This window comes from Glycine max, chromosome 7 (assembly GCF_000004515.6).
Source record: "Glycine max cultivar Williams 82 chromosome 7, Glycine_max_v4.0, whole genome shotgun sequence".
Taxonomy (NCBI): Eukaryota; Viridiplantae; Streptophyta; class Magnoliopsida; order Fabales; family Fabaceae; genus Glycine; species Glycine max.
In genome coordinates, this window is record NC_038243.2 from 44,442,461 (window position 1) to 44,459,884 (window position 17,424).

General features: G+C 31.4%; 2 protein-coding genes and 1 pseudogene across 3 annotated transcripts; 1 reads left to right on the plus strand and 2 right to left on the minus strand.

Moving 5' to 3' along the window:
* Positions 1 to 184: 184 nt before the first annotated feature.
* Positions 185 to 2,421, minus strand: LOC100797139 (uncharacterized; annotated as a pseudogene).
* A 1,028-nt stretch (positions 2,422 to 3,449) lies between these two features.
* Positions 3,450 to 4,741, minus strand: LOC102663664 (nudix hydrolase 2-like). The gene is made up of 3 exons (XM_014777538.1): positions 4,541 to 4,741; positions 3,706 to 3,771; positions 3,450 to 3,581 (listed from the first exon to the last, which is right to left on the minus strand). Exons 1-3 carry the CDS (start codon positions 4,739 to 4,741, stop codon positions 3,450 to 3,452), a joined length of 399 nt encoding a protein of 132 aa, XP_014633024.1.
* A 3,941-nt stretch (positions 4,742 to 8,682) lies between these two features.
* LEC1-A (transcription factor LEC1-A) lies at positions 8,683 to 11,158 on the plus strand. Of its 2 annotated transcripts, none has more exons than NM_001249696.2 (2): positions 8,683 to 8,782; positions 10,185 to 11,158. In NM_001249696.2, the coding sequence occupies exons 1-2, from the start codon at positions 8,731 to 8,733 to the stop codon at positions 10,802 to 10,804; spliced, it is 672 nt and encodes a 223-aa protein (NP_001236625.1). In that variant the 5' UTR covers positions 8,683 to 8,730; the 3' UTR covers positions 10,805 to 11,158. The 2 variants fall into 2 exon arrangements, with proteins under 2 accessions (NP_001236625.1, XP_040872755.1); XM_041016821.1 differs by lacking the exon at positions 8,683 to 8,782 and adding an exon at positions 8,889 to 10,018 and having other exon boundaries at positions 10,185 to 11,006.
* The last annotated feature ends 6,266 nt before the right edge of the window (positions 11,159 to 17,424 follow it).

Below are 17,424 nucleotides of genomic sequence, written 5' to 3' on the forward strand. Positions count from 1 at the left end.
ATTCTTGGGTTGGTGCATACAAGATTTTTGTGGTTGAGCTGTGCGGGTCTCTGCTAAGTCTGATAACTTGCAAATATGAATGTTAGTTGAGCTACATTAAGGTAATTAACTCTTGGTAGAGTAGACAAAAATTCTCAAGGTCTCCGTGGTGGATATTGCAAGTGGAAATAACTGGTTTGAAAAATATTAAGGAACAATTCAGATAAATTCTTGAACAAATATTCATATCATGTGACCAAATAATAGTGGTCTTCATCTTCACACAACAATGTAACAACTCTCGCAAGTCTCAAATTTGAGCCGCGTATATGCTTTACAAAGTGATGTATACAAAATGCAGTGATGTATGAGTAGTATGTGTGTACCCATGCAACCCAATACTGTGACTATAAGCGCCATCCAAATGAGCCATGCATGGTGCTCTGCATGGTCTTAATTATATATGTTGGATCCTTATGTTTCCGGCATTGTAGGTGCGGAAGCCATTCCCAAAGGAAGAGAGTGTAAGTCCCTTGTGTTTCTTCATCACATGAGCTGCCCGGCAAAGTGATGCCTTTGGAATCCGATGAATCTTCACTGTGCATACCTTTCCAAGTTAGGAATTGCATGAAGGTGGGAAGGGAGGTCGATCATAAAGTCTCCAAATTCATCAGTTACACCCCTTGCTACCATTGACTTCCCCTTCCACTTCCTCCCATGGCTCTGGCAGTTCACAGCAACAGAAGCTCCTGCATCAAATCATAATATAAATTAACCAATTTTAATTTGCAGCCAAATGATATTTCGTGTATTCATTTGAAAAATGATCGATAATATTCAATGCATACCCTACTAAAAATATATTATATATACATATGATGATGAGAAGGCAAATAATTCTGCACGGGATTAGTGAACCACCGCACGCATATATGACGCATGAAATACCATTCGTAGTGTACAGAAAACTTTTAGGGGACTCAACATTGTTGTTTACTTATTTTTTTTTTTGGAAATGATCAAGTGCTGGTTTGTACGTAAATTATTATTATTATTATGAGAGATTCATATAAGAAAAGAAGGTGTGAGAAAGGGAATAAGCTAAGGGAATGAAAAATGATTGGAATATTTTGCAAAGATCAAAGGCGCACGGATAATTCATGTTTGCTAACTTAAGATTTTGAAGATATGAGCTTCTACATTTTGCAAATTAATCTTTAATTAGTAAGAAAATATGATTGGTTAACTTGCATGTTTATGATCTCCACATCACTAATAAAAAAAAACATTGACAAAAATAACTGAATAAAAACCCACTAGAAAGTTCAATGCAAATTCTATCGTGCACATCAATATTACACTTCACAATATAATTGAATTATATTTTTTTAGTTCCGATAAATCACTACTTATTTTCCCTTGACGTGCCATTACTATTACATAACGTGAGGTAAAAAAGAATTTTCCTTCCCCCACCATTTGACAGAAAAGGTTGGGAATCACTGTCATTGTATTTTATCTCTGGCATCAATTAATTTGTTTTTTCATTTATGTTACAATCAAACACAGACAGCTGATCAATAATGTCCAATGCGGTTTAGTGAATTAGAATCAAACCTAGCTCGTATATTGTTTTTAGAAGAAGAAATTTTACCAAACAAGCTTTTGCTTGCCACCAAACTATGGAACACAAACTACCGTAAATCTTCAGTTTAATTTTTAGGCAACACTTTGGGGGGGGGGGGGGGGTTGCGATAATCTTAACCCAGCCAACTTAATTTCTACTATATATGTATATGTACGTATGTATTTATATCTTAGTTTGATGTAGTCAATAATGCAACATTAGCAATTAGCTTGCTAATTAATGAAGTTAATTAATATGGAGAAACGGAACTATATATAGATATACGTATATGCCCTCTAATTAAACTCTATACGCTACAACCTTATTATTATATAATTATTTATAAGGCATATATATATATATATATATATATATATATATTTATATATATATATATATATATATATATATATATATATATTGCAATACTAAACTTATCATTGATTAGAGTTAAGGAGAAAGAGATATAAGTTTAGAAATCCATGGCCAGATATATATATATATATATATATATATATTATATATATATATATACCTTGTACTGGCCATGCATGAGGTTGAGGTTGAGGCTGATGTGGTGCCTCACAATTAACTGAGCCTGTAATGAGGACTGTCGATAGCTTCTCCTCTCCATAGCCAGCAATTTGCACCACTTCATCTCTACTTGATAATAACTCCAACAAAGGGTGGTTGTTCTCTCCTGCTGCCGGAGATGCAATTAGCACCAAGATGGCAAGGGCGTGCCAGCCGCAAAAGTAGCTCATCATCATCTTTGTGTTAATTTGTTTATCAACTTTGCCTTTACGTAAGATATGTTGAACCCCCTCTTCCTCTAGAGACAAGACAACGCTATATAATAACTGCTACTTCCTTTGCATTTATATACCCAATCCATCCTGTCCTCTCAAATTTACCAAATTACATTTTTGGCCTTGTAGGTTTGCCTTTGGTGATTAGTTAACCTATCTCCCATTCATTAATTAATCAATAATATATATATATATATATATATATATATATATATATATATATATATATAGGTGAAATAACAAATTTGTGTTGTAACTAATCATTACGTTAGTAAGAGTGGAATTGAACTTAATTTTTTTTAAAAATGTCTCGTAATGAAATTTTGTATATGGACAAAAAAGGAATGCAAGAGATGGAACAAGTTGAGGTATTAGGTTGGTGGTCTACTTTTGTGCTCTACGTATAAGTCTTTCATTAATAAAATTAGTTTAAGAGAAGACAAGGCTTTAAGCACGGACACGTATATAACACAATCTTGGTGGGATAACTTTGAGCCTCTATGTCTATATATATCTAACATTGAACATTCTAAATGAAAATCAGAGAACACTCGTACCTTTGCAGCCTCTATCTCTACCTCATGTATTTGAATGTTATGAGAAGTTTGAATAATTATATGCAGTTAGAGACACATTACTCATTTTCAGAAATACTGATGATGAATCACACAGGAACAAAGATGGATCTACAGTCACTCTCACACAAGCGGGACCATAGGGGGAAAGAAGGTTGATTTGATTCCAACCCATACATTAGGGTATATGAAGATAGGATTTAGCATAATATAACCAACAAAGGTAGAGTCCGTTCATCAATGTTATTTCTATGAATAAATGAGATGCAAGGTGTTTCTTCCCTTTCACTCATATAAATGATGGAAATAAAGTATTCATCTCTGGAATTAAGTATCATATAAATTCCTATTCCATCCAAGTTCGAAACATTATCATTTTATCATGATATGGGAATGCTTCCAATTTACCTTAAAGCTTGATCATGTGCTTGCAGTATATAATGATGAGGGAAATACCTCTCATTTTTCATTCACAACAAATGCACCAACACCCACTCGGTGTGTGGCATTTGCAATAGTATTTGCGGAGTCGGGAATCCAATATACTAGCATTAAATATTTTGGTTCCGCATGGTGATACCAAAAACCTTCCTGCACAGAAATAACGGTTAAACAAAAATTTAGTGCATAAGGATATAGGTTGAATTTTCATCAACCATTAAATAATCAAACCGCAAAAGTGTCACCATTATTAAACTGTAAGCAAAAAAGTCACCTTAACTAGAGCTTCAACTAGACTGACTAGATGAATAGGCGATTTTATCCAAACACCCATATTGCCCTACCAGAAAACGTCGAGTCAATAACTCAAATAACAAAGATAGTGACAAATTCTAGATTCCCAGTAGTAGTGAAGATAAAAAAAAATGTCAGAATAATAAATCAGCAATATTGTTCTTATTGTGAACTATCATGAGTTCGTGACCCAATTAAGTTGCACAAATATGAGAAATATATTTAATTTTCTAAAAATTGAAGTCCATCTCAAACACAACGATTTTAGGAAAACTTGATTGCTTATAGATAGAGGTAAACCAGAAAAGTCGATGTAAATTTGAATTGAAAATTGTTCCTGTAGATCACTCCATTGCTAGATTTAGGGTTAGCAAAATGAATGATATATTTGGGTGTATTCAAATATTACCAAAATGAAAGAGAATACATGAAGTTATGCATAATCAATGACAGGTTAATGGAAAAGAAAAAGCTAGTCTTCAATACTACATTTATGTGTGTATACATCAATGATGGAGAAACAGTATTACCATGAAAAGGAGGCGGGAGGAATAGCCATTAAGACTCACATGAAAAAAACCATGAATCATATTTGTTTTGCTGATTTTGTTTCTTTGACAACCATAACATGAAGAAAAACCATAACTAACTAATGGATATGCCACATTGCATAAACTCAATTAGTATGCTTATTTTGTTTCCTTTTGCAGACATTTGGGGCAAATACGATAACTATCTATACATGCAATATTTAAAATGCAATAAATAAAATGAGGGGGAGGATATTATTTATAATGAAGAAGTGAAGAACCCACGAGTTGTTTCCAGTGTGAAATTGAAGCTCTGAGGATGGACACAAAAGTTGCAGAATCCATAGGCTTGTCCATTTCCACAATAACACCACCATGTTCATCAGTGGTAGATGTTAGCAGTTCAATCATCTGCAATGCAGTCACTTGTACTTCTTCCGTAAGGGTCGAGGAGGCTGACAGGGATGGAACAGGAACAGAATCCATACTTATTTTAGGACTTTTTTCCTTCTAAATTCGCATTTATTATGAAATGGAGGGGATATTAAATTCTAAAGAGTATTTATTGGAAAAACAATTTAAAATATAAATTAAATATTATTTTAGAGTCTTGGGAAATTATCTATGTATATTTAATATTAAATTAATATTTAAACGTTACATTATATAAGGAAATCATTAATATATAGATTATTGTGTATATTTTGTTTAGGTAAAATGTTAAAATTAAATTAATACTCTCTTTCTCTCTCTTTGCTCCTTTTTGTCTATCTTTTAATATTTTAAGTAAAAACAAAAAAATATATAGTAATTTTTAATTTTAATAAAATAGTTGAGGTTTTCTATTTATATATATATATATATATATATATATATATATATATATATATATATATATATATACATTAATTTTTTTCAAAATAAATGTACATGTATAAATTAATCAAATATTAAGTGAAAATAAGAGTATATTCACAAAAGAGTAATTAATGTTTTCTTGAAATTTAAAAACAACATATGAATAGAAACAAATTTTTCAAAAATTTGATAATTAAAAATAAACAATGATAATAACAAATTAGTAAACTACTTTTTTTACCAAAAATATTCATTGTCTTGATTGATGACTAACTTTTAGTGGAATTTATTCTTGTAATTATTATTTTTTATACACAAAACTTAAACATGAGATAACACATATTATTTGTGTAAAGTTGTTATTTAATTAACATGATAATTCATAAATTATTATATAGAGAAAGAGTAATTAATAAAATCAATATATAAATGATTTATATATATATATATATATATATATATATATATATATATAAATTATGAAGATTAGTAACTTGAAAATAATTTCACATCAAGTCATAGGCCAATTCATCTAACGTGCTGGACTAGCATCCACATATATGTAACAGAACGGTTAAAATGCGCTAAAACTTGTGGGCCAACCCGACCCGCAAAGAGTTTAATTCGGGTTGGATTGATAAAATGAGCTTATTCTAGTTATTCCAAAATTTTGACCCAAGCCATTTGGTTGAATTCTAGGTGAGCTGGGTTGGCCCGCAAATTTGATAATATTTTTTTATTAAATGATAATATGTTTGTATGTAAAAATTATGATGATTTTTTTATTAGAATAATTTTTATTACTTAGTTTTGTGTCAATATAATTTTGTTCCAACACATTCCATTTAATTCACTGACTTGTGGTGATCCGGATCATTACTTATAGTTCACCAAAAAGTAAATCAAGTTGGACTGATTCACTTTTTTAGCAACTCACATTGAGTTATGTTGATGCAATTTGACAACTTTAATATAAAGATTGTAACACACTAATATTTATTAAGAAATAATGACTTTTAAAAATCTCACAAAACAAAAAGTGTCTTAGTGCCTTTTCACAAGAACTTTGCTAAATTATTTTTTCTGTATTGATTTTTTTAATAAAATAAAGGCTTTACAATTTTCTTTGTGGTCAATAAATAGAAAATGTGATAAATTAATTATTCATACTCTACCCCATGAGAACAGATGAAGAAAAACTTTAACTGCCTCTACCATTCAGTTTATCTCTTTATAAACATTCATTACTTAAGTGAAGGTACACTAATTATCTGGTTCAAAGGAAATTAAAAAGAAAAGGAATTCAATACATTTGATGAATAATTGTTAAAAATTATATAAATTAAATTTATTAATTCTTATAAACTTGTCAAATGGATTCACTAAGTATTCATTACAAAAAGTATTATTTGCATCAATTGTTATATGTTTTAACCACGAGTGAGAGAAAATGTAAAAATATATTGTGAATCCTCTCAAAGTATAGGTGATAAAATGGTTAGTCTAACCCATCAACCAAATAGTCAAAATGGACTAGGTTAAGTTTAGTTCATTTTTTTGTGAGATGTGATTTTTTTTAGGTCTAGTCTGCCCTATATTGGGTTATCTGGCTTAAATGGACTAGTTTTTAAAAAATGGTTCTATATATAAAAAATAAGATTAAAAGGAAAAATATTTAGCTTTAAAAAATGAGAATTTATTCATTGTATTTATGACAATTCAACATATAAGTGGAGAAGCAAAGCAAAGCAATTCAAGTTTGAGAAATGTGGGTATGGGTCTTAAAGAAAAAACAAGGGATGAAGGCCCTTTCGTCCCACAAAGGATAATAAACTAATAATATTATGAATTTATTATATTATTATTACTGCATATTTTATTTTATTAATTATATATTGGACTAATCAGGCTTACTTGGCCCAAATCAAGTTGGTCCATCAAGCTAAATGGATTGTGCCAAAAAGACTCATCTTTTTAGAGCCTAATCAGACCCTAATTACATGTTGACTTTGATGACCCATTGGACAAAGTCCATTTTGTCACCTCTATCTAAAAGCATGTTCAATATAAATGAGTTCCCTTTTATCCGTCGCTGTAAAAATCAGATCGTCCCGGCTAGTTGGATTGAGAACAATTGTCTTGGCCAGTTAATCCATCAAATTGAAAATGAAGTCGACCGGTCGGGTTTAACAAAAATCGATGACTAGATCAGATTCATTTTATTTGACCTGATTGATCATTTTTTATTTTTGCTAATTCTTTTTTTTTCTATAATTTTTAAACTTGTTAAACTACTAATAACTAATTTTTAATACTAGCATATAGTATATTCCTATAATATTATTTTTGATATTGATAAAAAAATATAATAACTAATAACTATTATCTTCATCTCTATTTGATTTAATATTTATATATTTTATGCATATTTATTATATTTACTTAAATTATGATTATTTAATAATTTTTGTATTTAGTCTTAGAAAATAACAAGATTTTCTTAAGTAATTTTAAAATAATTTATAGTAATAAATAATTATGTAATATTGAAATATAGATCATGAATTCATTACATTTTGTTAGTTATATTACATATTTTTAATTTTTTAATATATATATTCAATCAATTCACTCAATAAATAACCTACTGATTTGACCTTTAACCTGATATTTCGACCAAATTGATAACTAGATCAATTTTCATAACTATATTTCTATCAATACATTCACCACCCCACTATAAATTTTCAAGCATAGCCCAAGTCCCTATGTTGATATATTTTATCAACATCTTGAAGATTTTTTCAATATTTGAGGGACAATTGATACTTGAAGGATTTTTCAACGTGTTTACTTGAGGATTTTTAATACTTTGAAGGATAATTTACATAATAAGTAATTCATCATATAAGCATTTCCTAAAGTATTAAATATTTATCAACTTATTTCCTACATTGATATATTTGACCGACAAAACACCCTTTATTTGATTAATATTCTATTGTCAACGACATTTTTTTATGTCAACATGCAATAAAGGATAGTTGAAGATTTTTTTAATAAAATGTAATTAGTATAATTAAAAATATACTATTAAAACAAATTAATAAATTTTATTTACATGTGAGTTGAGAAGAGAGTGTTTGGTTTAAGGAAGTGCATGTGAGATACAATTAAATTAAACTGATTTAAGGAGAAATATTGTGAGATAGATATTTTTTAGGGATTAATTACAACTATAATCTCTAAAAAAGATGTGAAAAAACTTTCAATTTTAGTTTAAGTTTTTTATTTTTTACACTTTTTTATCTCTATTAAATTACTTTACTTTACACTCTTTTTCAAGTTACTTTTATCTCATTTTCATTCTTCTATTTGTCAAACACATCATAGGATGATAGAGGAAGGAAGCAATATGGGGGTGTCGGTCTTGTCATTTAACGGATGTCTAATTGTCTGTTGACCGGCTATTGCCTATTTCGGTGTTCCTTCCTCGTTTACGTCGCCCCCATTGACACGTTGTTCCCAAAATTTAAGCACTATAAATTTCGACACTTGCCAAGTACTCCAACGCCTACTTCATCTCTCTTATAATCACACACACCTACCTTATAGCTATGGAAACTGGAGGCTTTCATGGCTACCGCAAGCTCCCCAACACAACCTCTGGTAAACCATTACATTACATTAAAATAATACTACTAATATATACTATATGCTATAGCTTACATTCTTTTTTATGCTTTTTTTTTCATCTATTTAGTTTTTCTTTTAATTCCATATTCGACTTTACTCGTGCAGGATATACAGTACTAATATACTTCTGAAATATATCCATCTATATTTAATACTACTATGTAGTAGCTGTCTCGGTGATTCTACCATGCATGCAACCTATTTACCTCTTAGCTAGCCTCCACTTTTCTTGTCAAATCCACTGAACCGTGATCTCATTTGGTGGAATCAGTTCTTCCATCAATTTCTAGCTAGCATTTAATTTTCCGATCTCTTTCTTTTGCGCAAAATCTGATATTCTCCTTATCCTATATATATTGCTTTTGAACTTGTAAACCAGTATATACTTTGCGCAGCTGATTTTTTGATTGATCCGTTTCCCTATTCTAAGGCCTAATCTGTGTGTGAGGTGTCTCTTCCGCCCTACCTATGAGGTGGTTTCAGTAAAGCGCATAAGGTGAAATGGAGATGATGACAATAGTGGGTTATGGCTTTATATTTCAGAATGGAACAAGTGGCACGCATGCATGCATGCAGTTACTGACTTGTTAGTTACAAGTGTCATCCATGCATTCTCCAAACATCATATCAGAATACAAGGATCTGTCTCCACTACAAACCTTTTCATCTTCCTGTCTTCTTTTGCCCTCCTTCCTTCCCGGCCAAGCCAAGGGTATGGCCGGTGTGTGTTGGAGGGACATCAGTACATGCATTATTATGCAGTTCGTAGAATAAATGTTATTATTGAACAATCCCTAAGTCCTAAATTTTGAAGTTTTTTATTTTTTGAGTGATGATATATGTATATACTCATATAGAATCGGTTTTCTTAGTATTAAGTGTGGATGAATTATATATACTCGTCTCTGATTGTTGAGTTACGAAGATTTGAAACATAGAAAATGAGTGTGGACCATGTTGGTGCGTTACAAATGCAGCCAGCCCCGGGCCTTTGAAATGCGTTTCACACTGACCAATGCATGAAAACAAAAAATAAACACATGAAAAAGAGGACCGTTTATTTGAATGGTCTGTCCCCTTTAATTAATCTTATGACTTGAGAGCTGTTTTTTTGTCCTCTTCCCCATACTAGTATTACTCTTATCAAGAAAAGCAAGCACAAGTTGAAGCTCTCTCACCCTTTCCATTCCCCATTTCCGTCATATATCAGTACGTTTCATACCTTCATTAAAACCTGACGTGTATTCGCTAACTTTATCCATCCACCACCACCGATTCATTTTCAGTTAGTTTTTTCGATAATATAAATTTAATTAAAAAAAGTAGTACTATTATATATATATAACCTTAATAACCTGAACTACGTTTTTGACAGGGTTGAAGCTGTCAGTGTCAGACATGAACATGAACATGAGGCAGCAGCAGGTAGCATCATCAGATCAGAACTGCAGCAACCACAGTGCAGCAGGAGAGGAGAACGAATGCACGGTGAGGGAGCAAGACAGGTTCATGCCAATCGCTAACGTGATACGGATCATGCGCAAGATTCTCCCTCCACACGCAAAAATCTCCGATGATGCAAAGGAGACAATCCAAGAGTGCGTGTCGGAGTACATCAGCTTCATCACCGGGGAGGCCAACGAGCGTTGCCAGAGGGAGCAGCGCAAGACCATAACCGCAGAGGACGTGCTTTGGGCAATGAGTAAGCTTGGATTCGACGACTACATCGAACCGTTAACCATGTACCTTCACCGCTACCGTGAGCTGGAGGGTGACCGCACCTCTATGAGGGGTGAACCGCTCGGGAAGAGGACTGTGGAATATGCCACGCTTGCTACTGCTTTTGTGCCGCCACCCTTTCATCACCACAATGGCTACTTTGGTGCTGCCATGCCCATGGGGACTTACGTTAGGGAAACGCCACCAAATGCTGCGTCATCTCATCACCATCATGGAATCTCCAATGCTCATGAACCAAATGCTCGCTCCATATAAAATTAATGAAGAGTACTGTTCAGTAGGAGAACAAGACTTCTTGGACTTGATTAGCTTAACTCTCAGTGATTGGTGTTAGAGTACTGTTGTTGAGGATGGTTAATTTTATAATTAAGGGCTGGGAATTGGGGAGTTAGTATATATTCCTAATCCTAATTATGTGCATCTTTAATTTATGGAATAACTTTGTTTTTTGTTTTAACTTCTGATAATTTGGATTTTCTGATGTTTAATGTGGTTTTGTCTATCCCTTATTAACAGTGCCAAGCTTAAGGTTTTAGCCATGCTCCAAAATGGAATACTTGTACTGTTATGTTGTTCTGGTAGTGATGGTGATGAAACCTGCAAGTTATGTTTATGTATAAAGCCACTATTGATCAAAATTAGAGAAATTATCATTTAATAAGTATCCTCCCATGTTAATTTTAGTCCACTGCAGTCAAATGGAAGGAAAATCTCAGCCAGGATCCAACTCGACCTTTTGCTTACTAAGCAAACGCACTACCATTATGCTTGACATAAATTTTGTTTACAATCAATTACCTTATATTTGGATTAGAAATTTCAAAATTTCAAACAATTTAAAATGGTTAGAATTTAATTTAAATTGTTTTGATTTTAATTTCATTCATTTTTCAAATGTTTTATTTGGATAAATCAATTTAAAATTTTTTCATTTTAAATTCATTGGATAAGATAATTCTATTTTCTCTATATGCAAAATTTCAATTTTATATTTTAAATAGATGAAATTAAATTTTATAGAAAATAAACACAATCTAATTTTAAAATATTAATTAAAAAATATTTTCAATTTTTAATAATTTATAAATACAAAATATTAATAATTTTAACTAGGGTTGTTTTGCCTGACTACAACCAGTAATGTTTTTAAATCGACATCAACTAAGATTATTTTTCAGTCGACATCAAATAGGATTTTTTTTGTCAAAGTATGCCGGGAATATTTGTCAACTAACATCAGTCAGGACTATTTTTTGGCTAACGTTGGTTGAGTCTATTTTTCAGCCGATGTTGGCTAGATTTTTTTACCAACGTCGGCTAGGGTTTGTTTGACCGACACCGGCTAGGATCTTTTCGAATAATATTGACCAAGACTATTTTTAACTAAGGTTCACCTAAAAAATCCTAGCAGGCGTTGACAAAAAAATTATCTTATATCAGCTAAAAAATAACTTGGTTGATGCCGACCAATAGAACTTACTTGATGTTGGTTGAAAAATATCATTGGTCAACATTGGTCAAAAAATCCCTAGTCGAAGTTGGCTAAAAAATAGTCCTGACCAATGTCGGATAGAAAAACCCTACCCAACATCGGCTATAAAATAGTCTTGACTGATGTTGGCTATAAAATAGCTCTGACCGATGTCGACCGAAAAAACTCTAGTGGATGTTTACTGTAAGAACCTAGTTGATGTTGACTAAAAATAGTCATGTCCGATGTCGGTCAAAAATACCTAACTGGTGTTAGCAGAAAAAAAAACCTTAGTCAACATCAACCAAAAAACTAGCTAATGTGATTAAGAAATAGCTCTAGCTGATGTGAGCCAGAAAGTCCTAATCAATGTCAGCAAAAAAATTATAACTGACATCGGCGAAGAAAATCTAGTTGACACCAACCAAAACACCCTAGCTAACATCGACTAAAAAATAATCCTACCTGATATTGGCTAAAAAATAGCTTTGGGTGATGTTGGCTAGAAAAACCTAACTGACGTAGGCTGAAAAATCCTAATAGGTGTTTACTCAAAAGTTAGTCATGACCAATGTCAGTAGAAAAAATCTAGCCAACATCGGTCAAAAAAATCATTGGTCAACATCAATTGAAAAAACCTGGATGACAACGACCAAAAACATCATTGGCTAACGTTAGCAAAAATTTCCCATGACTGACGTTAGTGAGAAAATAACCCTAATCAACATTATCTAAAAAAAATCTTAGTTGATATCGGGAAAAAATAGTTTTGGTTGACATCGTACAAAAAACTTTTGATCGAAAAAATCTCGGTCAACGCTAGTGAAAAACAGCTTATGTCAATATCGATCGTAAAAACTTTGGTCACCCGTAGTTGTGAGTGTTGAACGAGAAAGAATTACGAGCAAGAACACGAGTTAGAGTGAGCATCTCCGAAATAGAATTTAAAATTCTATATTTTTTTAGAAAATTTGAAATCCCACTATTTTAGTCAATCAAAATAATTCATAAAAATACAAAAAATTAAATTTCATTTCAAATATATTATCCAAACAAACTATTTTATCATGAATCATTTTAAATTTCTTAAAAAAATGAATTTTTCTATTAAATTATTTCATCCAAACACACTATTAAAGTTCTAATTATATTATATTCTGGACTCAAACTGCCAAGGGTGATTTTTCGTAAGCAAAGACGTAAATTTTGATTCTTTGACATGCTTGACACGTTCTTTGCAAACTTTTTTTGGTTAATTCGTTTTTTAAAAAAATATTGATTAAAGTATAATGTTAATTCCAAAATTTGACATTATTATTTCATCTTAATATTTATACAGAATAACTTTACATTTTAATTCCTGCCTAAAGTTGTTTGTAATTTCAACCCTTTGTTCATAAAAAGTTATAAATGATATTAGAATTTTTTTGTGGGAAGATTAAAATAAAATAAATTGCGTTGTGAAATTGACTATATAGTTTTTTGCATAAGAACTCAGATGGAAGTATAATTTTTAAAAAACTGTTGTAAAAAATTTATGAAGATTTGTATAGTAATTGTAAGAACAAAAATCCAATTTAACTACAAATATTTTATAAAACATTAAATTAAATATGTACGACTCCATTGAAATAATTGATGTAATATGTTAGACCATTCAACCCCGTAACTAGTGTCGTGGTCTGTGACACCGAAAACAATACTACCATTGTTAGCCATAGGCTAGGTGGTCAAGTATGTAAATTTGTATATGGCGCACAAATTTTTTTAAGTCTTAGATTACTCTTTGTTACATCATACTATCTTGGACATCCCACACAATATCCTGATTGTGCTAACGTGCGTCCTTGTTCCTGCTACGTACGCCACCAGCTCCTCCTCCTTTTCCTTGTCTTCCTCCTTCTTATCGCGTTTTTCCGGTGCCGGCGATGGCATTGGTTCCGTCGGCCGCGTCCACAACCTCATCGAGCAAGAGTCAGGGCTCCGCCGCTCGAGCTCCATGGCGATTCCGTTTCTTCTGTCACGATCGCGGTTCTCTGGCGGCGGCGGCCATGGCGGAGATAGGCTTTTGGATCTTAACAGCACAAGGGACTCGCCGGCGAGAAAACGACGGAAGCTGTTCGGCGAGGTCGTTATGGTCAATGTTCAAGTCGCAAAAGGGTAGTAGACACAGCGACGAATGCGGCACGCCGAAGCAGTGGGAGGCAAAGAAGATATTGGCGGAGGAACGAGGCGGCGATGGTGGCATAAATCCGATGATGGTGCGGTCAAGGTCGGTGGCGGTGACAGTGGTGACGACGGTAACAGTGGTTTCAAGCGACGGAGGATTGAGACCGTGGACAAAAGGGAGAGGGTGGTTCTTTCCGAGTCCGATGAAGACTTTCTGACAATTCAAGGTCTCTAAAGTGGTTCAGGAACGTATTCTTTTGTATATATTGTGTGAGAAGTCCAGAATACTATGATGTACCATAGACTAATCTGAGGTTTAAAAAATTTTGTACACCATCACAAGTTTACATGCTTGATCATGGTAGCCTGTGCCCCATTGTTAAGGTATTGGTTGATGGCATTCACCAGTTAGTTGACTTAGGAAATGAAATCCTTGAAAGTTGAAATTCGTTGGACTCTCTTCTTTTGTTGGGAATTAATGAAGGAACTATATAAGTATGTGAGTGGAAGACAAGCAACAATTTAATGTCACTGATCTTTTTAGTGAAGTAATACACAGCATTTTCCACCCTATCTTGCAGACAGGTCCTTCATATTTTCCTTCTCAATTGTCCATTTATGGAGCCCATGAGCAGGGCATTGCATCTTCCATTTACGATATATATATATATATATATATATATATATATATAATCTACAGGTTCGGTTATTTGAATGATCAAAAAGATATTTAAACAAAAAATTGAAAAGCAAAGTTTCACCTCATTTAATTCATCACACATGTGAAAACGATGATGAAGATTCCGTTAACCACGTGAGTAATTAGTGTAACGTCGTTAGCGATGAGGAACTAAAAACATTTTTAAAGTTGAAAGACTAAAGAAAATAATTTTTAGGATAAATAGTTATTTTTATCCCTTAATATGTAAAATTGTTGACAAATGTGTCCCTGAAAAATAAAAATATAAAGTTTAGTCCAAATGTAAAAAGTGCGACAAATATATCCGGCTGTTAACTTTCATCCGTCACCGTTAATAAAATAGCCTACTTAACACATAAAGATAAATTTGTTCTTATAATGATTGTGTAGATTGTCAGCATAGGGACATATTTGTCATAATATTTTTTTTGACTTTTTCTTTTTTCACTCACGTGACAAAATACGTACGACAAATATATCTGAACGTTAATAATGGATTGTATAGGAGAGAAACTAGGAAAAAATGGATTAAAAAACAGTAAAATAGAGTTTAAAATTTGAACTCTTATACTTTGATTATCTATCTATTTATCCATCTATCAAATTGTTAATTATTTTTTAATTAGTCAATATAACTACTTATTTTCCAAAATAAAATAAATTTTTTTAGTTTTATGATATAAAAAAATTGAGTTACCATTTTAAAAAAAATGAAAGTCTTTTATTTCTTGAAATTTTTTATTTTTTCAATTAATTATTAATCTTTACTACGTACTCTGTCACATTATGCCAGATGGAATGCAAGATCACTGTAACTCTTAAATTTGTGAGAGATACAACTGTATATCCCAAAGACAAATAATAAATCTCTTTATTAATTTTTTTTAAGTTAACATTTGTATTAGTTTGAATATTATTACATTTTTATTTAAATTTATTTGGATTATTTATTTGTTAATAACTATTTTTATTTTATTCATATTATGTATAATAAGTATTGTCTCGGGTGAAAGCACATAAGGTTTATTCAGAGGAATTTTTTCATATTTGAGGTATATATTATATATTACATTTGTCAGCAGGGTGGAAGACAAAAATTCAAAAAATATTATAATAAATATGTTCCTACGTTCCGTCTCACGTAAACAATTTTATTAATGGTGACAAACTGATATATTTGTTGCAATTTTTTACACTTTCAAGAACTAAATTTTATATTTTTATCTTTTAGAGACGCATTTTTCCGCGAATTACACGTAGTGAATATTTAACCTAATTTTTAATTTAAAAGACCAAACAAACATTATCCCAAATTTAAGGAAACACAAGATATATTTAAGTCTCCATTGTGAATCAATTAAATATTACATTTGTGTTAAATGACAACTTGTAGGAAATATAATTCTTGAGTTGAATATCTAGCTAAAGTTGATTATTCTCTAAATATTTGCAAATCCTTAACAATCTTCCTAGAGGAACGAGTATTGCCCTCAATATTGATGTTATATAGTATATACATTCTGTGTGTTTGTGTATGCTTAAAGGTAATGTAATGGAAAAGCATCACCAAGTTATTTTGGCGTTCTTGCATGCATTGGAATAATTTTTTTTCGTTCAACATGATTTCAACGCTTTTAAAATAGTCTTAATTTTCATGTTTGTAATTGTTTTTCTTTTGCTTTTTTTCCTTTCATTTATTGTCTTTTCTTCTTCTATAAAAAGAAATTATTGTATTATTTATCACATCTATTATTTGTTTTCTTTCTATTTCTCTTTCTTCTTATACACACAAAAAATAGAATGTACATTTAACAATTTTCAAGAACGTCCGAACAGGAATACAACATTACCATTCACGTAAAAATTATAATACGAAGGAAAAATATTAATGAACCTACTAATTAAACATCTTGTGCAGGTAACTCTTGGAATTGGATTACGCTTCATAATAAGCCATTTATTTTTTTTCCATACTGTAGATACAAATTAAGGAAAATAATACAAGAATGATTTCAGAAATCTGGAGATACATCTTATAATCTGTCCAGTAACTCAATGGAATTCAAATAGTTAAGTTTAAATAAATTGTTTTTTTTTTGGAAAGAAGTTTTTATTTTTATTTTTAAATAAAGAAGGGGTACTTAATCTGTCTGTGAAGTGATGAAATGCATTGTTTCAGAACTGACGCCACATCACATGATCAACCAATGCAAATGAAGGGTCTACTAGAGTAGCGTCATTATACTTCAGTTTATTTAAAAAGAAAAATTTATATGTTTTTTAGTTCTGATGAAATATGATATTTTATTTTAGTCATTTTTTTAATTTTAGTTTTTATAAATTTAAAAAGTTTGAAAAATAATTTGTTAATATTTACTGATGTCATGAGATACATTTAAACATGTTTTCTCATAACAATTGAATAATATGTTAGATACTTAACATGTTATAACAAAAGGATGATAGTGACTTCGAATAAAAAAGGATGATGGTGACACACACATACATATATATATATGAGAGTTAAATGAAGTA